Below are 25,907 nucleotides of genomic sequence, written 5' to 3'. Positions count from 1 at the left end.
ATGAAAACTAGCTTTAGGGCTAACTCTGGCGTATTTACAGAAATATTTATTAATATGCACTGTCCCTGACAAATAAAGTAATAATAAAAAAAATAACCAATAAATGCCTATATATTTTTTTATGTTATTTTTGGTAAATTTAATGTCAATTAATTAATTTATTCCATTATTTTTTATATTGGCAGCTTCTGTTATCCATAACTACAGCTGTTAAATTTAGTGTGTAAAAAGGGAACTATTTTCCTTTGAAATTAAATGAAGTATAAAGTATAAGAAAGTGTAAATACGCGAGTAAAATATAAGTACTTTGTGGGAACAGTGGGATGACCTTGTGCTTTCTCCCCGCCGATGCCACTCAGGCTGTAGTGGGAGTGAACTATCTTGCTGTTTGACTGACTGTTGTATCTTTGTCGATGACAAGAGGCTCCTGCTGCTTGCGTGACTTGTAACGTACGTGACGCCGCACCACCTCCCTCTTCTCTCCTCCCTTTGTGCAGTTGACAAGCCCCTTCTCGGCCAGGACAGGAACACACAGAGGTACGTAATGTATCCAATATTGAAACGCAACACAGCGGACATTTCCTTTCCTGTACGGCTCTGTCACTGCTCTCGTGACCGTTGCTGTCGCTCACAACGTCTGATTTTTAACTGCAGTCGGGTGCAGCTCGGCGTGCAGCAGGGATGCTAGGCCCGCTGCTTCCCACAAGCTGTTAGCTTGACTGCTAATGTCTTGCGGTGCGGTCATGTAACAGTGCGGAGCCAGTGGTCAGCAGTTATTCAGGCAGCTAGCCATAAAGAAGCTTAGCTAGCTAGTTAGCTGTTAGCTTCTTCTTCTACACTTCCTGTCCGTCTGTCCGCCTGTTAGTCACTGGAGACACTTGTCCGCTGTCCACCTTGATAGCTAGTTTATGCTAATCTGTTAGCAGGCGAGGGCAGGGAGATGCTGCCTTCATAACCTCTGTGTGTGTGTCAGGTGGACACTGCTTTATTCATTCACTCTAGAGGGAGACTGGACTTTGAAATCTGTTTATTGTCTGTCGTACAACTGTGTCTGAATTATACTACAATGAAGGTGGTGCTGAAGGGCAGTGATAGAGCCTTAACGTAGATGCTAGGTCAAGTGTATCATTGAATGAGTGGTCCTCATGCTATGGTCTGAAGTTGGATGGTGTGTAACTGTTACATAAAGATATGACTATCTTTAATGTTAAGCCAATGAGATTTACCCCAGGACAGTTAAGGCTTTGTAGGCTATCATATATACAGTGTTGTCCTATGTCCTCTCTGGCCTCTGACCTATCTGCCTGCAGCCATGTGTGTGTGAGAGCCATAAAACTACCCAGTGTGTTGGCACAGTGTGAATGTCTTACTGCCATTTGTCTATGTGTTTATAGGCATTGCAGATGCCGGACGTTAGTTCACTTCCTGTCCAAGTGCTTTTTTATGACCACAGGACACACATGGTGACTGGGCTCAGAGGAGGAGGGGGGTCCTGGATGATTCAAGTGGATTACAGCTGGACATGGGTCTTAGAGCGTGTCAGGGGATCATAGACGGGCATTTGTTGTGTCAGAGCTGATGTTGCACTGGTCCTCTGGGGCCCAAACGTGCTTAGGGATGCAGTAAATGTGTCACATATGGAGGAAAGGGTGGAGCAGTTGAGGAAAGGTGAGGCTGCCCGTAAACTGGACTGAACAGATTTAGAGGAAAGAGCTGGCAGATGTTATTCTGGTGATTGGCAGCGTGACTCTTTGGGGTGCAACACAGCAGAGCTCATTCTTGAAATTTTGATAGAAACTTCATGTAGTGCAAATGTATTTTACTTTGAAAAGAAATGTTACGTCAGACAGATATCGCAATACTGGAGAGTAGTCGCAATTCTTGGGATATAAGTAAAGTTAATTGAGAAATTCTGTGCCCTTTCCTTTCTATTCTTCTGGCAAACTGTTCAAATTCCTGTTCTATCTACTATCAATATGCCCGTGTGTGTTATCAACAGGCCTGTGTAACAACTGTACCTTGATAAATGTTGCGCTATTGAAAAATGGAACCTCCAGCTATCCATGATACATGATGATGAAATAGACACATGTCTTGCACAACAGGCTGTTCAGGAAAATGGACAAAGAGGTTCACACATAGCTGTACTTGCACACGGGCGCAGCCAACAAGAGGGTTGGCAAACAGTCTGCTTTGTGCTCCAGTCTGTGGCCCTTATTGTTTTTCCTGAACTTGGCTTCTTCCACTTTGAGACATCAACTTTGACTCATGATTAAAGTGTCAAAAATTATCTCTGCTTTCTCTAAATTTTAAAATAGTGGGGAACAGAGTGGTTACGAAGGAATCAGTGGATGCATCGGCTATGTTTTGGCAAAGCTTCTAATTTTTATGTATTTGTGACCCCTGCATGTGAGCTGGCCGCTACACTGACAGGAATGCAAGTTTGAATGAATGTTCGTGCAAGTGTTAGAATTGCTGTGACTGTGTGAGTCGCTCATGTAAGCCAATAACTTCATCAGATTTGTACCACTCCCATCCACCAGTGACCTCCACTCGCTCCCGCCTTCCTCTTTCAGCAGCACTTCACATCTGATCTGTCAGCTGTGTCCTCCACTTCTGGTTCCCATGTCTCTCCCTCTGCTGTGTGGCTCTGGCTGTCCTGAAGCTGGAACGCAGAGGGAGGACAGCAGGGATGTCATGTCTCAGAGAGACTGCTGTATTCCTTTGTTTTCTGCCTTGTTTTTAGTCACTGCTGTGATCATGGTCTTTCTCTTTGCAGATAATGGCAGTACCTCCCACCTACGTCGACCTTGGAAAGTCTGCCAGGGATGTTTTCACAAAGGGATATGGTGAGCACCAAGCAGCCAACTATACTCACTTATTCCACCTGCATTTATAACGGCATGATACAGAAGGAAATGATTTGACACATATTAAATGTTGCCATGATGTGTAGAGTTTTGATAATGATGATTTTTATCTTGACGGTGGTAGCTAAGGAGTAAACCATCTCACTTCTCATCTCTTTTGAGAGTTGCACATGTGCTGCACCAGTCAGGCACTCGTGAGAAAACGGTGGCGCGTAAAGAGAAAGTTTATGAGCTGAACCCCGAGCGAGCATTTAAATTATCCTGGAAACAGGAGTTTAGTTGGGTTGTGTTAGAAGTTATGGGCAAAATACTAGTGATGGTGAAATCGAAGCTTCATGAAGCATTGAACCACTTTGACACACCTGCTTCAAGAATGACACACTGCTTCGAAGCATTTCATACAGTCAGAAGAGTGACATCTGCTGGCTGTGTGTCAGAACTGCATCTAAGTGGAAGACCTGGAAAAGCCTCAAGACTGCCTGTAACGAGGTCTCGCTCCCGGTAGTCACGTGATTGTGGGCGTGCCGAAGCAGGGATCGAAACACTGCCTCGGAACACTTCCGCTTCAAAAGATCGACACTGTGTCGAGCAAACTGGCTCGAGCGTAACATCACTACAAAATACAGATTAAACATGACAATTAGTCTTATTATTGTTTGATAACGGCTATAAATCAGATGGTGGGGGAGCCCTTCTGTGTGGTGTTTGCATGTTCTCCCCATGTCAGCGTGGGTTTTCTCCAAGTACTCCAGCTTCCTCCCACAGTCCAAAGACATGCAGGTTAATTGGTGACTCTAAATTGTCCATAGGTGTGAATGTGAGCGTGAATGGTTCCCTGTCTCTATATGTCAGCCCTGTGATGGTCTGGCAACTTGTCAAGGGTGTACCCTGCCTCTCGCTCAGTGTCAGCTGGCCCGTGACCCCCAACAGGATATGGAAAATGAATGAATAAATACTTTACAGGGTTTCCATGGTCTTGAAAAACCTGGAAAAGTCATGGAATTTCGCAATCACATTTTCCAGGCTGGGAAAAGTCATGGAATAAATAAAAATCATTGAAAGTTGAGGGAAAGTTATTGAATCTTGCTGTGTGTAAAGAAATTTAGACAGTAATCTTGCCTGGATAACCTGCCATGAACTTAACACAGGGTTTGACATTTGACCTTTTTTTGTCCACGTACCACAGTGGCTGGTGGATTCCAAAATCTACCAGCCACTCAATACATAATCAATACTTTTGTGGCTGGTGAGTGAAGCAAAATCAGCAGCCACTTGCATGTTTTACCTGCATTTGGCAGGTTGCTGGTGCTAATTTCCAACCTTGAAGTAACATAACCTCAAATTTATTTTTTGAAGCTGTCGAGGTAAGTTGCTTTATTGTGTGTTGATGTGTAACATTTTGTGTACCGTCACGTATCTCCATTTTCTCCCTGTGTTCCATGTCTCCCTCCATAAATGCCAGCTACCTGAAATTATGTTTAAATCGAGCTTGAAACTTCTATGTTTGAAAAACACTGGACAAGTAGGGCAAAAAAATAGTCATTATTATTATTATGGGTCTTTGAAAAGTCATGGAAACGTTCAGTATAAATGTGTAGATGTATCTATGTAACAAGGTCAGTTGACTCTCAGCCACTGTGTACCACTCAGAAACAGCAACGTGTAGTATGTACACACACGCTATTATTTAATGGTAAAACAGCAGTTAAAATAAAGCTCCTCCAGAACTACAGAGGACTTTATACAAATGTTTTCACTGGCTGTTTAGTGCTGCCTGTGACGTGTGAAATATGTGGAGTGCACCTTTTTAGTAGAAGATCATTACAGGCAATAATGTGTATTATTTTAAACATCATTGTGTCATTGTCAGATTGCAGAAACTAGGAAAAATATTTCTGGCACCATGATGGAGATGAGGGAGAATAATTATGTGCACATCATGTAGGTGCAAGGATATCAAAAAACAGCATGCATGAAGGGAATAAAGTAATGCCTGCACACTTACAGCATTATTTTTTTCCACCATGATGGAGATGGGCATGACTTGTAGTTAGAGTTTTACCTTGTTAGTGCTATATTTCTCGAAATCAAGAGTCTTTTAAAATCACATCTTCTTCTTTTGAAAATGTTCTCCGTTGCTTTGTTGAAAAGGGAAGCAGTGGTAGATTTTGTTTCTAGTTTTATTTCCACATCATTCTCTTTATGCCTTTATTTTTTATCTACAGCCTACCCTCTGCCGTTGGAAGGAATATTACGTGGTTTCACTCTGTACACTTTAAGAACAATACCATTTTCCTGCATTGTGCTGTTAAGTAATCGCGGACATTTCTTGCAAGATTCGATGCAACACTTCCTCTCAGGCATTGTGCTAATAACAGTTCCTTTTATAATGTTTATCGCAACACCAATGAAAGGAAATGATTCACATCAGTTGCTGTGATGTTTATAGCTGAACATACGTTGAGGAGAAGTGCAAAGCCTCCAGTTACAGTGGATGTGGGGTGTGTTTTGTATATACACACAGCTGCGCTCCAACGGTTACTGAATGATGTGCACTTAATACTGAAGGAATTCCCAGTCGTTGCTGCAGACTGATTCATACGTACCACGGAGGCTGATTCACTGCAAGTATGGAAGTGATTGTAATTCATTACTGTGGGTTTCTCCGCAGGCCTCACCTTCACAGAAAAGCCTCAAAAGAAAAAGTAGTTGAGCAGATGTGAAGCTGGTGACTATTTCACAGGGTGGGACCTGCAGCTTTAGATGAGGACAGAATTAGTAGACGGTTTAGTGAAGGGGAAAGCTAGGGTGAGTGAGTAATCGCACCAGGCCAGAAAGTACACAACCGTGGAGATCTCTGGGTCATGTGAAGTGTGGCTGGGTGAATCAATTGATGGCTGTAATGCCGGATAAGACCAGGAATGGGGCTCCGGGCTCGAGCCAGGATCTGTTTAAACCTGCCCCCTAGCTATTATTCATCACTGACAGCACTAGTGTTCTCACAGAATCTACAGCAAATCAATACACACTGTTAGTCAATGGCATATAAATAATGTTAAATGCACTCCTGGGGCTGATGAATGGGCATTTCACAGACACTAATCAATGACTTGATTTAATGTGTTATGAAATATCTCAAATGATTATTTCAATGTGTATTAATAGATGTAGTATAGGACAGAATTCTGCATGTTAGGACTAATAATATTGGCATGAAAGTAGTACTTGTTTTAAGGGACTAGAAGCCACGTTCCACTTCAATAATGAAATGCTTCAGAGTGGTTATTATTGGATCTGTATTGTCATCCCGACATCATTTTGATCTGTTATTCAATATTGTGTGTTTCAGGCTTTGGGGTCATCAAGCTGGACTTGAAAACAAAGTCTGAGAATGGACTGGTAAGTCGTCGCCAGTCATTATCAGATTATCAGAGCTGCCACTTCAGACTGCAGCCGTTCTATCATGGCCTAAGAGGCTCCAGGCTGAGAATTGAGTGGCTGGTTATCTGATCGCCTAAACGGTGCCAGGACACCTTGGCATCTGCTGCCTGACAGATATATATATACTTTTTTAAATGGAGTTTGTGAAGATGTTGTGTCAAAGCAATTAAAACTACTGTGTGTCTTAGTTCACTTAAGGTTAAAGTCAAATTGATTTATTTATCTTGGAGATTCACAATGTTAATGCAGACACTGTTGGTTGAAGGTTTATGGGACCACATCAGTGACTAAAATCCTTTGTGAACACCCAGTGAAAATATATTTTGGTGCAAGACATTAAGGGGCAGACCCATTATTATTATCATTTCTTTTTAAATATCATTCTGTAACTTTCCAGAAGCACTCGTAATGCATTTAACTCCTAACATTTCATTTTTGGTCCAAGAAGTATGTATGTTTTTGCATTAAAATGCTATTTTCCTAAGCCCTTCCAAAAACATTTTCACACGGAGACAAGCCTAGTTTGAGAATTGTGTTTTATCGATCTATCAAATTGGTTGTATTCCTCTGTCCCCCTAACCGCCACAGATGCTAAGCGGTGTACTGCTGTGGTCCCTCATTAGCTTGGATCCAATACTCGCACAGTAACACAAACAAACTCACCGATCGAAGCAGCGGTAGACCAGCAGCTCTCCTGCTCTGCTTGCTAAAATTACTGTTTTGGTCAATGGAGTCTGGTGGCTTTGAAGAGAGCGATATAATGGCTCCACTTGCCCATCTGAAAATGCAGCTTAGTGGCAAGGTATAGCAGTGAAAATGTATATTACGTATAAATAATGTATAACCCTTTCAGTTATCATTATCAGTGATTGGAGCTGTAATCTACATCACTGCTTTGTGCTTTTCCATTTGAAAAACCCAGAAAAGAACAGTACTGCATCTGCGTATTAAACCAGTCAGTATGACTCTAACAGCAAATACTGTCATCTGCAGGAGTTCACCAGCACAGGCTCTGCCAACACTGAGACCAGCAAGGTCGCTGGATCCCTGGAGACCAAGTACAAGTGGGCGGAGCACGGACTGACCTTCACAGAGAAGTGGAACACCGACAACACCCTGGGGACCGAGATCACCCTTGAAGACCAGGTTGGTGATGGAGTGTAGGGGCCAGTACCATCTGAAATGTGTATAGAACAGTGTGATTTAGGTTGCTGTTGTATTCACTGAGATCACTTAAGTCTTGATCACATGGGTCTTAATGTAAATTGGACTGTACTTTGATCTGGTGAACAATTAATGCTAAAGTTGATGAGTTTAATTAAACTGATCTTTATTTTTTGTGTTTTGCTTACCTTTTTCACAGTTGGCTAAGGGGCTTAAGCTGACGTTTGATTCCTCCTTCTCGCCAAACACTGGGTAAGAGCAGATATTTGAGTCAATTTCAGGGAGAAATCAAAAGTTTAAGGGAATAAAATAAAGTATTTTTCCTGTGCTTTTGGAGCTACAGTGGTTAAAGCAGTTTATCTGATAAAGTTTTTATCAGGTGACTCTGCATTGGCCTCATTTTACCTTTCTGGGACATGTATCTTTCTTCACCCATGTGAACAGGTTGATGTCTGCATGTCACACATGAGGGACATTTCATTGTTAAAAGTGCTGTTTATAGCTCTGGGAAACGTCGGCCCCTGACATTAACAACCTGCTCTCTGTCCCCCACCAGCAAGAAGGGCGGAAAGATCAAGACAGGCTACAAGTGCGACCACATCAACCTCGGCTGTGACGTTAACTACGACATCAACGGCACAGCCATCCACGGAGCAGCAGTGGTGGGCTACGAGGGCTGGCTGGCCGGCTACCAGATGACCTTCGAGGCTGGCAGGAACAGGATCACCCAGAGCAACTTTGCGGTCGGATTCAAGACGGACGAGTTCCAGCTCCATACGAATGTGTAAGACTACATGTTGCAGCAGATGGTCATCAGTATGCCAGCATGCATCCTTCCATTGTAGCACACACAATGCATTTCCAATGTGGATTCTGCTCATTGTAGCATTAGAGCTACATTGTGCATTGCAGTGACCACTGTGCTGTGAATTTGGAGCAGTTGAAATTAAAGTAGCAAGGAGAGGGAATGTATACTGCCCTGATGCTTGGACCTAAGGCTGAGCTGGTGAGAGAAAAAGTACTTTTAAAGCAGCATTGAAATGCATCTGCATGAGCACCCAGACACACCCTCCAGCTATGAGTGAAACAACTGAGTCCAGACGACTGACCTTGACTAGACAGAGACAGTTTTCTTGTCCTTGTTTGACTGACTAACTTGTTGCCCATTTGGCTGTGTGCCGGGCACCCAGGTGCCTGTCAGTTATTTTTACACCCAGGTGATGGGATTTACTATATTGCAAGTGAGGCGGGGTGAGTGTTTGGCAGGCATACAGGGCCTCAGTGAAAAGGCAAAGTGAGGTAGTGTTGGACAGCGTGAGAGAGGGATAGGGCATAGTGTTAGTCTTGTTTCCCACTGTGCCCTTTGGCCAAGCTTGTCTGTTTCAGTCTACAGCTGAAGTGGTTATGTGAGGTCAGACAAAGTGTAATGTCGGCTTTACATCAGTGACAGTGGGACAGGGAAAATATCACCTGTAAGGGAAACTTACATATGTTGTAATCTGCTATTTTTCCTCAGAAATGATGGCACTGAGTTTGGCGGTTCCATCTACCAGAAGGTGAACGACCAGCTAGAGACAGCGGTCAACCTGGCCTGGACTGCCGGAAACAGCAACACCCGCTTTGGCATCGCTGCCAAATATCAGATTGATCCTGATGCATCCTTCTCTGTGAGTAGTAGTGTTTAACCTGAAGTAGATGTAGTAGTTGTAGTCGTGGCATTGTCACATTATGTGTCATTACAGTTTAACTTCATTGGTTCCTATTAGGAAGTCCTGTTTTAACCTACTCCCTCTTCACAGGGAGTTCATAGTGGTGTGTCAGATTCTAAAAGTTGCCTCTAAAATGACCTCATGCAGTGCAGAGGCCTGTGAAACGAGCTGCTTGAATTTAGAGAGGAGGTTTATTTGCTATATTTTTCTTCCCTAGCTGGTTGTTAATTTTAAGTTTTTTAATTTTGTTATCTTCTGTTTGCAGCAGACAATAAGTTACCCAGCATTTGCATGATACATTTACCTGTTAGTAATATGTGTTGATCTTTGTATGACTTTCATCTGTGGTTCTCACACAGGCCAAGGTGAACAACTCTAGCCTCGTGGGCCTGGGCTACACTCAGACTCTGAAGCCAGGTGAGTGCAGTCTGTACATAACTTATGTGCCAAGTGCTTGAAAGGGCCAAAAGACAAGACAATGCTGACTACGTTTACATGCACAAAACACTCCATATGTTGCTTTGATTATCATGTCCTAACATCGTTTATTACGTCAAAATATGGAAAAGTGAAACGGCTGGAGTTGCTTGTGCTGTTTTTATTCTTAGTGTCAAAATGGGATTTTTTCCACTGGTGGCAGTCTTGTTTGACCGTGCAAACACAGCCTCCTCCTTTCATTCCTTTAAGCATGTTCTCAAAAAGGTCGACATTGTGATATTTGCACATATTCAAAAACCTGCTGATACCCTCTCTTTCATAATGTTTAAAGGTTGGTGTGATTTTCCCTCTGACCAGACATGGGCTTTTCTTTTGGGCATGCATCTTTACATCAGCCTTTAAGATTGTTTGCTAGTTGGTTTGTGCACAGCGTATCCACGACAACAGATGGAGCTGACCCAAACAAGCAAGAGACAGCGTGTCGCAAGTTGTGGTAAAGACCCTAGTTAAGACACATATTCTGTATAGATGTCCAAAGAATACCATTAACACGCCAATAATGTCAGCATATCCCACATCTTAATCGGAACATGCTTCTTTTGGAAAAGAGCCTAAATGGGAATATCCAAATGGAATATGCTGGGTACATGACCTATATCAAATTCAGAATATTGTCATGTTTGGCATCATAGTAGAATATTAGGCTCCAATCACACAGAAAGCGTTTTGCAGGTTGCAAAACGTGAGGCACGCCGCACTCCCTTTTTTTAAATTGAATGGCACTTGTGGAAAAAAAAAACCCCACTTGCTGTGCCTTCTTATTGTTGCCAGGCAACCACGGACTCACCTCCTTATTCTAACCCTCCCGTGTAATCAAGCTACCATTTATTTATTTATTTTCGTTATTTGACAGTAGTTGGTATGTAGTTCCCTAAACGCTGAGGGTGAGAGGCTGTCTGCAAATAGTTTGTTGGGCACAAGGAAACAGAGATCTGTGTGAAAACATGAGACCCTAAAAAAAAGAGGGTGGATCATGGGGAGTACCACCAGCCAGTCCAGGAGCTTCATCTCGATGATGGCCATTTCCAGACATATTTTAGGATGACAGGTACAGTTTGACAACCTGCTGTCTGTCGTTGGGCCGTATAGCTCTGGTTATCCAGCAGCTGCTTCCACCAGTTTCTCCTCCATCGTTTCAGATCATCTGATTGGACAATGGGGGAAAAGATGACAAAAAAAGGGATGACATGGGGCGTTTTTCCGCTCCAAGTTGAAGTTTTTTCAGCTCTAGGAGTTCAGAGCACTTCGGCCAAAACACCAGGGCCCGTATTCACAAAGAATCCTAAGACTAAAAGTAGCTCTTAGTGACGTCATTCTAAGAAAAATCTTAGAATTCCTCAAATTCTAAGATTTTTCTAAGTTATTCACAAAGCATCTTAGGCCTTAAGAGAGCTCCTAAGGTGACAAACTGTTAAGAGGAGGGAGGAGGACTTTTAAGAAGCCTAAGAGTGTCTTAAACAGAGAAGATGGCGGAAAGACAGAGAGGAAGGAGAGATATTCTCTGTATATTGAACAACAGTGATTTAATAAGACGCTACCGGCTTGATCGTGCAGGGAGAATGTTTGTGGTTGACCTCATCAGGGATGAGCTTACTTTTCCCACCCAGCGTAGTAACACAATAACGCCCGCTTTGGATTGCAGCACGTACCAGCGCTTCTCACACTCATTGCTTGTGTGTAAAAGGAGAGGGAATGACGCATTGATTTGTCGGGCAATGCGCTCCCAAGTCTGCCTCTTCCCTTGTGCCGTGATCCCGGGACCGAATTTCCCTCTTAAAACTCATTTGTTCTCCTCCACAAGCTGTGCCAACAGCAGGCACTGCTCTTCTGTCCAGTTCGGCTTTCTCGTTCTTTTTTTCTCCATTTCATTCGTTGTTTTGATCATTCTGCCAAATCAAACCACTTTTTACAAGGAGGCCAGCAATCACAGTAATTGCTGACAGCTGAGTCTGCGTCCACCATTAATATCAAATAGATTAAGCAGTAAAATTACCAGCATGGCGAGTAAACATAACAATAAGCAAATCAATAATGAGGTACGTTCAAACATTTTGAAGCTGTGTAACAATTAATTTAATTTTGGGCTTGTATGTGGATTATTCCAATTTTAGTTTTATAACATGCACAGAGTACACCATGATCCTATCATGGCTCCATCGCAGAATTCATTGACAGTTTTTTTTTTTTTTAAAGACATATATACAGACATCAAAGTACTTGAGAAAGCATGATGCAGCTCATATTATTCTACACTGATGCCCAGATGTAAACAGGACAGTTATTAGAAGAGTTTTGCATGATGTTTGTGAAGTGTTATTCATAGATAACAGCTATAATCTCTTAAGTGTAAACAATAGTAGCAACATTACAGACAGATGGCTCGTTAGGTTGAATGCTGGCAGGAAACTGACATGATGAAGTGTAGAAGTAGGATCTTTGGCACATCAAGAATGGAAGAGTTCAATAAGCAACCTGTATAACCAGTTTCAGACTGTTTACAGTATGAAGTAGCGGTACATTCTAAATGTACACTCTTGTTTAAATTGTCTCTGCATGGCTTATCCTGATGTGTTTGTTTCTGCAGGCATCAAGCTGACGCTCTCTGCTCTCCTTGATGGCAAGAACATCAACGCTGGTGGCCACAAGCTTGGTCTCGGCCTGGAGTTCCAGGCGTAGGAGGACGAGGCAGACGCCCTGTTAATCCTCCCAGCACACATGTATTCCCACCTAAAAAAAACAAAAAAAAATCCAAATCCTTTATTGATTAGCTAGCCCTCACAAAAACTCTACGATTCCTAGACATGCTACAGCTGCAGACAAGACAGCATAAAGGTCAAATCGTTCTCGCAACGATCTGCCACTTTTAAAGGACCACTTTAAGGGAACATTATATTTTGAAAATAAAGAGCTGAGTTCAGAACAAAATGACCATTCAACAAGAAAGTTTTATCTTGAACTGTGTAGCTTGCAAAGGAAAGGTAGCGTTGAGTACAGTTATGTTGGCCTCACTCTTTGTCATTTCACAACATTGGTATATGATGCTTTAATTTGTGTCTCTCTGCTTTCCAATGCAGATCAAAGGGAAAGGGCAGTTAGCATACAGTTGTAGTTACACCACCAGATGGTGCTGTTTCACAGCGCCATTAAGCACTCCTCGCTCTAAAGTTGTAGTGGTGAAATAACTGTGTAATTTTCACACTTCTGCACTGGAGAGCTTAAATGTTTGTCTTGATATATTATACAATGGGAGGGTTAGTTGTCCCTGATGTAAGCAGCTGTCATTAGCTCCAAGAGACACTATACCCCAGTGTGGACATTCTGTGTTTTCGTCTCACTTGTTTTTTGTGTCCGTGCATTTGGTGTGAAACATGTCTTTTGTTAAATATAGTAAAAATAATATTATTTTATTGACAGTCTTGCATAGTTTATTCCACCTGTGAAGTCTTACGAAGGCAAAAACCTGTCGATTCTTCCTGGTCGAGCAAAGGAAGGGAAACTTAACGTGCGTACAGTTACACTTCTCTGGATATGAGTTACAGTACTTCTGTGAGGGAGGATGAAAATGATAATTACATTGGACAGGTTATGGTAGTCTTCCACAACTGGTTATGGGAATCATGCTTAGTGTACTTGACAGTATTGTCATTCCCTGATTAAATAAAGAACATCTTGAACCAGTCTGTGATTGTGTTTGTTCTTCTGCCTTTTGTCACATAATGACCTGCATCTTGTGATTATAATTTCAACCTTGTTTATTTACAATTTCGGTGAAGCTGGTCATTTGTGACAGCTGAAGATCTGTTAAAAAGTGAAGCAGCTTACATCCTAACTGTTTTTTATTTTGACATACTAGAATCATGAGGTTAATTTTTAATGCACTCCACAGAAGCAATTACCAATTATCTTCTGTCACCAACTCATCTGGATTATTAGTTTTGTTTTTAATTATTTCATCATGTCTGCATATCTTTTTTTGTATACAATATCAAATAAATAATGAAGGCCACCCCAGAGCCCAAGGTAACACATTTTAATTCGAAACAGTCTAAAAGCACAAAGATTTACAATAACGTAATAAAGCAACGCAAATCTTGACATTTTTGCTCAATAAATTAAACAATCTGTCCATTGGATGTGACGTAAACACTTGACGTGTTTAAGAAGCTGTGTAGTTTTCAAACTGGATGATTGACCTTTCCCAAAAATCCTCAAGATAATCCAATGATTGATTTTCAGTCTTGGCATATTTGGCTTCATTGGGTTCCATGATTAGGGAATTATTTCATCATTTCTTGACATGATCAGGAGTAAAAAACTGAGACCATGACAACTGGTTTTGAATAATTCCTTGTCTAAAGTGTGTTCTGACATAAGGTTCTAAGATGTAGAATATGACTGAATTGCTCTTAAAATTAATATTTGATTGAGAACCCTGAATACCCACCACCTATCTGTATTAGGTGCAGGTCTACTCTATGGATGGCTTGTCCTCAGTCATGTTCCGGGTGAAGTCCAGGGGCTGTATTCACAAAGCTTCCTAGTGCTCCTAGTGACGAAATTCTTTTCTTAGAATTTCCACCTTAAAGCTAAGACTAGGTCCTTGTCAAGTTAAAGTTATTCACAAAGCATCTTAGATCTTGAAAGAGCTCCGAAGGTGAAAAAATGTTAGGAGCAGGGAGGAGGACTTTTAAGAGGCTTAAGAGTTTCTTAAGCAGAGGACAAAATGGTGGAAACACAAAGAGGTTGGAGAAATATTCTCCAAACAATGGATGACACAGAGTAAATGAAATGGTACAGATGAGGTCATGCAGAGATAATATTTGTGGTCGATTTCATTAGGGATGCGCACACATTTCCCACCCAACGCTATAACGCTGGAAATAAAATGATCACAAAAATAGATATTTGGAGAACTGGAAAAAATGCAACAGTGCAGCAGTGGTGACTTAAGTCTGTCTCAACATTCCATCAGCAGAGTGATCACACTAACAATGACAACACTTTCACAGTCAGCAGTTCATTTCATTTCCAGTGGGTGTCCACACCTTGCAGGCTCACAAAAGGGTGTGTCTGTGACAACCAATCACATCTGTTAAAAGAGTGTGTCATACGGGGTCAACCACACCTCCTCACTAAGGTAAAAGTTTCTGTCCCTTCTTTGCTCAGAGTTGCTCTGAGAACTTTTCAAATTACTCCTAAGCTAGTACTCCTTACTAAAAATGTTCCGGCTAAATTAGGAGCTCTCTGACAGGGTTCACAGAATGTTTGTGAACACAGCCCCTGGAGACTCCTGTAATAAAAACACTTTTCAAGTCATAATTTTTCTTTGTTTTCTAATATTGTGATAAATATTGTATTGTGGACTTAAAACTATGGTAATGTTGGATCCTTGGTAAATAAGCAACTGATCACTAACAAATTCAGCAGAATCAAATTTTAATGATGTGTGCTGTTGTTTTTTTACAGCTTGTCAGCACCCACAAGTGGCCAAAAAAAAATAATGACGCAGTAAAAGTTTAACCTATGTGCACAGTTACACTCACAATACCATCATCCTTCGAAACCCGTAGGTTCAATGCCACTCCAGAGGAAGACAGACAGTGTTTGTTTAGTAACAAAAGTGTAGTTGAGAGTGAAGTTCATGTTTTGGTTTAAAATGACCTCTATTTATGTTGATTTCTCTTGGTTGGATGACGATGAAATATTAGAGTTAGTTTTAGAAGGGGAACTTTTTTTTGGTGGCCGAATGTGTTCACCTAGGATAGAAGGCAAAGTGGCAAACACTGTATTAGAAGCAGTGGCATTACCGTGGGTTATGTACCATTGGTGATTTATGTGAGGATGGCTTATTTCTTTCATACAGTAATCTGGTTGGTAGTAAAAGGATATTTTTGGAAGTACATAGAGATAAGAAGTTGTATTATGTCAAAGTCCTACAATATAGCTGATAACATAATTATAAACTAATTCAAATTACCACTGGAAAACAACAAGGCTTCACAATTTATAAAGTAACTAACTCCCTCCCGTGTGATATGTCTCTTAATGTGAAAGTGAAAGTGCTGTGGCAAAGGGACCCCGGGGAAGAAACTGATGGTGACAGATGGTCTACGACTGTGTCAGGATGTGGTAAACATGTGAAAGAAGCAAGGGGGAAGCTCACACGGTTACGACTCTACAGAATGAAGCTGTTAAATAACAATAGCTGTTGGAAATGTAAAGCTGAAATAGGAACTTCGCTGCACTGTATATGGGAATGACCAGTCTGCATTAGAGTATTAGAAGTTTTAAGTTGCTGGATTGGTTCAGAAATCTCTTTAAGACCAAAACTGTGTTCACTGGAGGATTGGTCGCAAATACCAAACGTGTGCAAATGTGCATTCTCTGTTATTATTGTGGGTCTAACAACTGTCAGAAAATAACAAAAGGCCCCAGAATTAAAAGAATGGGTTAATGCAATGGTGGAAGTAGCATCTTATGAATGTATGCTCAATAGAATAAATGACGATCAGGAGAAAGGAATGTCTTCTTGGGACTGGTTATGGACTCATAGCAAAATGGAAGATAAGCCTACATAATTATGAACTTGCTGTTAATTTCCGGTTTTGTTTGGACCCCAAAGCAGATACTGATGCAGGTAAGTAACAAAAAAAGGTTTATTAATAACTAGATAAAACAAAAAGAGCAGGCAGTGGAGGCAGGGAGCTGGCTGACTCGTAGAATATTCACCGAAGGATGGATTGAAAAAACTCAGGCACACGGTGAGGCACAAAGGTTGACCTGAGCACAACAGGAAAAAACCACAGGTAAGTTCAAAAGAACTCTAGCAACACTAGAAGAACAGGCAGCAAAAATACAGCTATGCAACAAGTTGATCACAAGATACAAAATGTAAGAACACAGAGCTCTACCGAACATGACGGAATTATCTGGCAGCATAGTGGAGTGAAGACCAGGCTTTTGTAGACAGGAAGATGAGGTGAGTGAAGACAGGTGTGCCTCATCTGCTGCTGCAGGAGAAGCCAGCCACACCCCCTGACACACACATGCGCTGCAGAACAGAAAAGAGGGGAGGGAGAGAGAGCAAACACAAAAACATACCACAGGAACCAAAATCATCACACTTGCTCTTCATGTGACTCTGCAGAGTGATGTATGAGGACATATGTGTGACATGTTTCTATTTGTTAGTTTGCTTTCTTCTCTTTCCTGCTTGATTTCTCTTTATGAACTGGAGTCCACTTTAATATTATTAAAAATACTTGCCTTTTTGACAAAATAATACATGAATGCCATGTACCAGGCCTTTCAAACCAACAAATGTCATCAGTTCAGAACATGATTCTGAACTGATGACATGTTTCAAAAGTCAGATTTATTTATTTATTTGTTGACAAGGCATTGCTCCAAAAGTCTGTCTGACCCCAAACATATGTGAGATCACATGTAGGATAACTGTCTGTGGGTGACTTCTTGGCAAGCAAATGGTACATTAATTTGTTAAAGCATGCTTTATGGTGATTTTTGTAGTTTTATAGTCACCTTCATTACAGCCCATTTGTGACAAATGGAAGAGCTTTTCTTTTCCATATACTGGATTTTATAAGGTGAGACCAAAAAAAGAAAGCAATAACTAAAAATATATTTTGTTGTCACTGTTTAGGCTCCAAGTTTCTTGCCTCAGATAAGTACTTCAGTATTTTGAGGGTGACTAAAGATGACATGCACACACTTGTCATGACTGCTTCCACACACACACACACACACACACACACACACACACACACACACACACTGCTGACCACGCCCCTCCAGTTACTCACGCATCAACATGGCGACTCGCAGAAAGATGGGGCGAAGCAGGGGAAATATTTGTGCTCTTTCTCTGCTTATTTTCCTCCAGCTGTCAACCAGTGGCTGCCTGTCAGTCACAGATACTAACGTTACCACGACGCAAGGTGTGTGACACTTGTTTGAACTACCTGAGATGATTTCTGTGTTTTTAAAACCAACCAACAGCACAGCTAGTTAAGCTAACGTTAGCCGCTGTCAGTTAGCTAACGTAACTGTAGCTAGTTGGCAAGTACGTCATGCTAGCTAACACGGTGTCAGGGACGATGACAGGCTTTATGTATGTATTTAAAAAGTCTACAAATAGTATTTTCTATCTTCTCATAGTGTTACAGTTCAGTATAACAAAGTAATTTCTTGAATATAAAGAGTTTTGTAATGTTAAGGCTTTGCACCGCTCCGTTAACTGCTATTTGTCCGTCGTGATATGGGCGATATGGTCATCACTGTAATGTGTAAAATGTATTCAAAGTTCCCAGACTTGGCCTTAATACTGTTTTAAGCAACTCCTTAAAGCATACAGACACGCTAAGGTCATAAAAGCATATCGAAATAAACAAACAGGAAGTCATATTTCTCTGAGAAAGTCTCAACGTCTACTTAAATTGTCTGGTGTATGACAACCCGAGGGGAAACGGCAGTGGAGGTAAATAGTCCACTTTGCACAGCCCCGCGGGGACACCTTGGCAGCAGGTATTTGTGGTGGTCAGATAAAGTGACTTGGCCCAGATGTCCTTGTCATATATCTGAGCTGTTAATTAACCCCTGTCAGTCCCGTAGCGCCACAGCTTATTAAAGAAAAACCCTTTGATGTTTGGGACCACAGTAAAGGCTGTAGAGTTGTTTTTAATGGCAGGCTGTGTGTTGCATAAGTGGACTTTGACTGCCTGTAGTCTAATGACTAAAATCTGTTGAGATAAGGTGAGTCAGTGGTATTGATTCCTCTGCCTGTGTTCTCTGATCTATTTAAATGAAGATCGCATGTCATGTTACTGTGTGTCAGGTGGCAGCATTGTGTTTGCTGGGGAAAATCTAGTCTCTAGCCTGTTTCTTTAACACCATACTCATTCACATAGCTTATATCTGCAAGTATGACCGTGATAAAGATGCACTGATTCAACAAGAATGCATAAAGACAGATTTTAGGAGCTTAACATTTCCATGAATTGGCTTTTTCTCCAGAAAGTATTTGCATGACATATTCTAAATACATCCACTTTATCTCTGTAATATCCAGGTCATGCATTGGTATAAGATTGGTCACGAAGTCTTGTGATGTGACATTACTAATGGAGCCATTCCCTACACTATCCCCTTGTCGCCAGGAATCACACCAGTATCTGATTACAATGTTTATTGACTTAACTTGACTTTAAGTTACATAAACTCCAATTTTTGGTATTGGTTCATGCAATCAGGCAGTGACATAATATTAATGTGCTGTCCTGATATTGTAGGTGTCTCGTTAGGTTTTATCAGGGAAGGGAACCAAGCAAATATTTATGCAAAGGAAGGATTACTTAAACTTGATCATGTACCAATGGGCTTAAAATGATCTTAAAGACAAACAGTAAATGACATCTGTGTAGCTGCACAGCTGGTTGACAAGCTGCTCAGCCTAACCTTACCGGCATTAAGCCAGTGGCTACATTAATTTTTGGCCTTGTCCATGCATCATGGGGTTTATTGAAATAAAACTGATCCAACAGCCAAAAGAGTAAAAAGAGGATGATCTCCCATAATTTAAGGAAATATTATAGACATATAAAATGATAAAACATTTGTGAAGTGTGACACAGTTGCTCAGTCTTAAAGCTTGACTCCTACATGCCGTTTCATGCAGTAAAGCATATAACCGTTGCTGCCACAAAGATCTTCTGTTCAGTGAATATTTATGCTGGCCATGGCCCATGTGTATGAATAGTCCCTTTCTTCTCTTGGGGACGTCTTACCCTGTGCTTCAAGTCCCTAGTGTTCTCCTCCCATCTCTTCCTAAGCAACGCCTCGTAGTCCCACAGGATGAAATAATGTTGACACTTGTTGGTTAAATGGTGTCATTGATTCAGGAAGGCTGGCCAGATGCATGAGACAGAGTTCAGCTCTTATTTAAAGACACAGTCTGAAACTTCTATAGCTGTAGCGAGTATTTTTTATCAACTTAAACAGGTAAAGAAATTGGAAAGCCTTGCTAACATTGTTGTATATTTAACCAACCCTGACAGTTTGCGAGTGAGGGAATATGTTTAATGTAGTGAAGTAGAACAAATGATAGCGGGCTGATGAAGGCTTTATGACTTAGTATAATTTGCAGCAACACATCACATTGTGTTTTAAAGGAGAAAAGTTGCCTCAAAATTCAATCTCTCATTGTCAGTAGTGGCCATGGGATTAGGGCAGGTTTGTTTTCACTCAACCACACACAAACAAGCTGCTGTTTAGTACAAATATCCACTTTATCGGTGTAGCTGGGGGGTTAACTGTCTTGCCACTTTTAGATGGCAGTCTCAGAGTAGGAGGACAGAGTCATTTTCAAAGCTGCTGGTGTGATCGGTGTGGTTGTATTATTCATATTTGTAGCAAGACTACAAGCCACTGAAAGAACATGATTTGAGTTCTTAGTATGTCACTTAAGTTGAAAGTGAAGACCCAGACTTCAGACTTTGAAAGTGTTCAATAAAGAACCCCTCCTTGATTCAAAATACATATTGTTTACTGTGCACACATTTTAAGTTGATATTTAAGTATTTTGTTAACCTTATTTTTGTAACCTAATATATTGTCTTGCATTATTATTCCCTCTTACCCGACAGTGCCAAAGCAAGAGACGCAGGAGGGAAACAGAATCTCAGAATTTCAGAATCTTAATTTGACCGCTGTAAGCAAAAAAGAAGAGCCTTTGCCATCTCAGCAGAGCACAGCAGTTTTAACGGATCCCAAGAACCCTGCAGCACCTGCTGGCACTGTCTCCACAACAACAGCAGCAGAGGCTCCTCAAGACAACCACACAACAGCCATTGAACCCCAAACGAACCAAAAAGAGCTAACGGACCCAGCCATCATTGATAGCTCTGATCATACACAGCAAGCAGAGCCTGACAGCAAAGAGGCCACAACAACAGAGGAAGCTGGAGAAACCCCTGGCAAAGTTGAGTCAACAGATGGACCTGCTGCTCCTGAAACCACTCTAGCTGCTAGACCAGAAGTTCCCACCACCTCTGTCAAAGCCCCTGAACCAGTCAAACCTGTCACAGAAGAGCTTGATTCACCTGACTCCAAGCCCTCCATTCCTCTAAACCCGTCCGGAGTGGAGGTCACTGACCCAGAACTGCTGCAGGTCGTTGACAAAGGACCCGTAACTCACAATGATCTGGATGGTTACACAGATGAAGATGACGAAAGCAATGATGACGACGACGACGAAGATGATGCATACGGGGACAGCGACGACGGCATGTACGATAACACCGATGATGTCAAAGACCAGAGTGTGAACAGGCTGCAGCCGGACAGGATGGAGGTGCCCCTTTACAAAGGACCAGACAGCTACAACACAGAGGATGAGGACTCCCACTTCTTCTTTCATCTGGTTATCCTGGCTTTCCTGGTGGCGATCGTTTATATCACCTATCACAACAAGAGGAAGGTGAGTGTTGGCACGATGACAGTTAAAATTGTTTATTGTAAGGTACAAAAAACTGTTGTTGAAACTATGAGTCTTTTAATTGATGGAAAATTAATCGCCAACATTTTTGATAACAGCTTCTCAAATCTGAGGTTTTCAAGGTTTTAACTGTTTTGTATTATTGTTTAGAAAAATTGAGCATTTTGATATCCAGAGCCTGAGATTGAGCTTGGGACATTGCACTGTACTCTGGTTAACTTTTATGACATATTGATTGATTAAAAAAAGAATCATTAGGTTAAAAGGTAAAAAATTTACCATCACAGTGCTATAAAACACTGCTGTACTTTGGGGTAAAACTTTTTTGTCTTGAATTACACTTTAAAGCAAACAAAAATGAGTACCTGAAATATTTGACTCATGTTCCCATTTTCCATTTATTGTAATTCCACTTTATTAAGTATAAACTATAGATTTATACTTAATTATGTAGCCATTGAGAGTGACTTCATCAACTGCATACTCTCACAAATGAAAAGCAGTGCTTTACACTTTAACTAAAACAACCAGATCTGACAAAACAGTGAATATCCTCAGCTTAACAACCTCAGCTCTGCATTTTTAACAGGTTTCCAATGTTATGTATTATCATAAAATATGTGATTATATGTGGCACAACAGCAAAAAGTCTTTTGAGAAAGAAATTGCTCCTCTACACTTCTAGATGAACGATTTCTTTCTCAAAATGTCATAACAGTAGAGGAAGGTTTTATTATATATTATGCTAGCCCCATGTTAATTTGGGTTTTTACAGCTGAAGTAGGATTCCAATTATGTAGTCTTTCATCTTTTCTGCTCGCCTGTGAACCAAGAAATAATTTTACTTGATCAGCACTTGTACATCTATCAGATTAATTTGATTTCTATCCGCATTTTGCTTCCTTTTTTCCTTCCAGATCTTCCTCTTGGCTCAGAGCCGGCGCTGGAAGGACAGTCTGTGCTCCCGCAACACTGTGGAGTATCACCGCCTGGACCAGAACGTCAACGAGGCCATGCCTTCTCTCAAGATGACCCGAGACTACATTTTTTGATCCCCGTTCAGAAGAATAATATGTCCAGACCTGCACAGAGCCAGTTGGCTTTCCTGCCTGGCCGGTCGCATTGTTGAGATGCTGTGCTTTGTCATGGAACCTGATTGATGCTTTCTCTTGCTTTGCAGGCCAACTGGAGCGCAGGGAGTGTTATGTCTTTGGGACAGAATTTTGTTTGTTCAGGACTTTTGTGTTGTCTGAATAGAGATTTTTACTGTTTATCTGTCATTTGTTATATTATTTTATTGTTATTTTTCTCTCAGTTATTGACTTCTTTGGATTTAATATTTTGCTTTATTAGGGGTCTTATATTTGTCTTCCTCGGGAGTGTTTCAGCCTTATCATCCCTCTGCACCTGTTTCCCACTTGCATACTGTCTTAATATGTCTCTTTAAAAATAGAAAGAACCTAGGTCATAATATAAGGCATAATTATAACAGTTGATAATTTACCCGAGCATTAATGGATAATAATCAAGTAGATTTCTCTCTCAGCAGTTAGCCAAGATATGAGTTGAAACACAAAGCACTTGTGTCAGGCATAGTTTTGTATTTTACAGGTTTAAGTATGCAAACAAAGCAGCAAGCTAGGAGACGCTGATTCATGTATACGCAGTCATTCCAAAAACTGTCCACCGCTCATTTTGAAACAGAGTAAAATACTGTACGCTGCAAAAAAAAAAAAGAGACATCGATTTAAACATACAAGTGAAAATAATCCTTTGTGTTTTAGCTAAAATTAATTATTTGTTTTTTATTTAACAAAGAAAGAAATCACACTTTCACTAAAATTTGAAATGTGCTTCAAATTTATTTTCAATTGTTTCTTGTCACGCCTTTGCAAAAAATGCGTAATAGCCTTTTCATTTTGATTTTTACATTATGTAAGGGATGTAAAATCCCTGTCACATGTGAAATTAAACTGCACATTTAGTCGAGGAGGGTGACTGCTCCTCAGGTGAGGGGTCTGTCCATGTGCTTAAGCCATTTAAATGAAGACAGATATTCAGGTTAGAATGTACTAATATAATGTATGGGAGAAGACTTTTTTTCCTCGTTCATCAGTTTGTATTTTCCTTGTCTACGGTACCTCTTCTACTTCTACTGCCCAGATTTTGCTATGCAGAAATCCTGGGGCTGGCCCTCTTTGTTTTTATGACTTCGGTGAAGTCTCTATCAATCATTTATCATCTTCATCATCATGGCAAAATGCAACGGCTGTGTTCCCTCATGCTCGCACAGCACTTTTACTTTTTAGTTACTTCCTGTCCGAGTACAGTTTGTTGGACTTGGATCGCTGTTCATTAGATATTTTGCACGCTCACATGAGGAAATGAAAAACCACAAAAAACAAAACCACGTAATTGTTTTTGTAAGTCATGACAGCGTTTCACAATTTATCCATCACAGCTCAGCGTTGTTATTCTGTCTGTCGCCGTCTCATGCCTTCAATTGAAATGCCATAACTACCACATGAATCCACGTACTTACTACCAATCTCTCGTCGCCTTCTGCCAGTTGTTTTCAGCTGTCTTGTCCATATATCAAAGGGTGCACAGCAGTTAGACTGATAATGCGATTTGCACTGTGTGTTTAGTCATGATAGCTAGAACACGAGACTAGAAGGTGTCCTGCGTAAAGGTAATGGATCAACACTGCTCTTGCAATCAACAGTAGAAACTGTACAATCTCTTTTTTTGTCAATAAAGCACAAATTGTGTACAGAGCGCTCCCCGTCTCCTTCGTTCATGTCAGAGATGCGTTCATGTTTGATCTGCTCACGTGATTAATCTAAGATACTTGTCTTCTGACAGAACGGACAGGGAGTATTTACATCACAGAGCCTTCTGTTATCTAGCTCTTTTTGAAATAAATGCCCATCTTAAGTTTGATCGTAATAGGCTCAGAGGTCGTATCCTTTCATCCTGACAGTTGCAGACCAAGATAAAAATTGTAGTTAAAGCTGCTAAAAGTTGAAAGACTGTCATAAAGAACTTATTGTCTGCAATAGATGCAATGTTTAATCTTAAATGAGATAAAAAGCAGCTGCTGCAGCAGGACAAGTACTTGTATATAACTGAGCTGACTTTGAGCTCTTTTTCACAGCAGACATTTTGACTTCTCATAGAAAAAGCACAGGTGTTGCTAATAACACTAACCATGGCACCTGTATACAAGTGTCCCAGTGAGAGTGATAGTGAGCCAGCATGCACAACACCAGGACCTTGAAATCAAAGCAGCTAAAGGATTGCATCCATCATAAATTTAATTATTCACACCTTTGCTTTCCCATCTGTGACATGTCTATATGTCTTCTGTGACAAAGGCCTGCAGCAGTCTCCAGACTGCTAAAAACAAAACCACCACAGGGAGGCAGTATGCACACACAAATATCTGCTCAGACAAACCTGTGTGTGTTTCAGTTGTCACATTTTCTGCCATGTCCTTTAATAAATTGACTGATAGCAGAGTGGTACCACATGCTGTGGAAGAGACAAGGAAGGAAAGCATTAGAATGTAGCCTCAGCAAATTAAAATGTAATTCTGCAATTGGGTTTCCACTACCTTTCCTCGCAGTGTGACGCAAATAACACATCAGCATAATAAAGGGGAATTTGAGCTGAGAAAACCTCAAACACTTTTATACTTTTTGTAATGATGTGCGGAGGGAACCATATGCGCCATGATTACCCAGAATCTCTCAGTAACACCAAAGGGAGAAACACTGAGCCTCTGTGTGAATCTTTAATGTCACGTGACACCACTGAGATGGGATTTTCAGGACAGCTAAGAGTATGAAAAGTTTATTGTGGCATGCCTTTCTTTTAAAGTTGGTAAACAGCAGAGGATGACAACAGATGGAGGCAGAGAGGAGGAAAGTTGAACATGCATATCTTTGACTAGTTTTGATTAATGGCTGCCACAGGCTGTTGCTGCAGCAGAATTAGTCCTAATGTACTACAGAGTTGCACTGAAACATATTGCACGGTCAGAAAGCAACAAATACCTCTTAAATCATCCACCTGTTCTTTGAACCAGGGGTTCTCAACCTTCTTAGGTAACTTAATGCCCACCCCTTATTGTTAAAAAATTTCAAAGGATCACCACCTCTCCAAATTTGTGAGAAAAAGACATGACAAAAATGGGGGAAGTGGGCAGAAATTTGCTGCATAGATCAGCCTCTCATTTGGCGGAACGAGCCACCCGCTGAAGTCCCACCCTACCACCTCCGGTTGTCATAGTCGACAAACGTCCTTTACTAACCTTTGCGGTGTTTGATCTTGCGGGGATGTAGCCATTTTTCTGCCATGGTTCGCGTCCTGTAAGTGATATTTTTGTGGGCGTGTTACACCAAAACTTGTTTCCCCCCAGCAATATTTTTGCAAACGCACCGTTGCTGTGGCACCGCCCAGAACGATTGTGATTGGTTGAAAGAAATAAAAAAAAAAAAAGCCGGGGCGTTTTTTTCTCCAATCTTAAAGTGAGAGTCGGCGCAGCCAGACCTTTCTTTTCTTGAGAAAGGTCTGGTGAGCGAGACTACCCAACATATCCTCATACAATGGCTCATGATATCTTACGAAAATGCACGTATGAGCTAGCACCCCACAAATGACATTATGCACTTTACATAAACGTATGTACTTAACGTAAAGTTATGTAGG

At 41.1% G+C, this 25,907-nt stretch overlaps 2 protein-coding genes across 2 annotated transcripts; both read left to right on the top strand.

Annotated features, from left to right (window-relative positions):
* Positions 1-412: 412 nt before the first annotated feature.
* Positions 413-13,360, top strand: vdac1 (voltage-dependent anion channel 1). Its single transcript, XM_033649639.2, has 9 exons — positions 413-537; positions 2,780-2,849; positions 6,220-6,269; positions 7,305-7,457; positions 7,675-7,727; positions 8,032-8,259; positions 8,992-9,142; positions 9,544-9,601; positions 12,267-13,360. Exons 2-9 carry the CDS (start codon positions 2,783-2,785, stop codon positions 12,356-12,358), a joined length of 852 nt encoding a protein of 283 aa, XP_033505530.1. The 5' UTR covers positions 413-537; positions 2,780-2,782; the 3' UTR covers positions 12,359-13,360.
* Positions 13,361-17,481: 4,121 nt separating this feature from the next.
* On the top strand, positions 17,482-23,967 carry c11h5orf15 (chromosome 11 C5orf15 homolog). The gene is made up of 3 exons (XM_033610804.2): positions 17,482-17,640; positions 20,344-21,176; positions 22,112-23,967. Exons 1-3 carry the CDS (start codon positions 17,514-17,516, stop codon positions 22,244-22,246), a joined length of 1,095 nt encoding a protein of 364 aa, XP_033466695.1. The 5' UTR covers positions 17,482-17,513; the 3' UTR covers positions 22,247-23,967.
* Positions 23,968-25,907: the final 1,940 nt, after the last annotated feature.

The sequence above is a fragment of the Epinephelus lanceolatus genome, chromosome 11, assembly GCF_041903045.1.
Source record: "Epinephelus lanceolatus isolate andai-2023 chromosome 11, ASM4190304v1, whole genome shotgun sequence".
Taxonomy (NCBI): Eukaryota; Metazoa; Chordata; class Actinopteri; order Perciformes; family Serranidae; genus Epinephelus; species Epinephelus lanceolatus.
The sequence above is the reverse complement of the archived record's forward strand: the minus strand, read 5'-3'. Positions and strand labels throughout refer to the sequence as shown.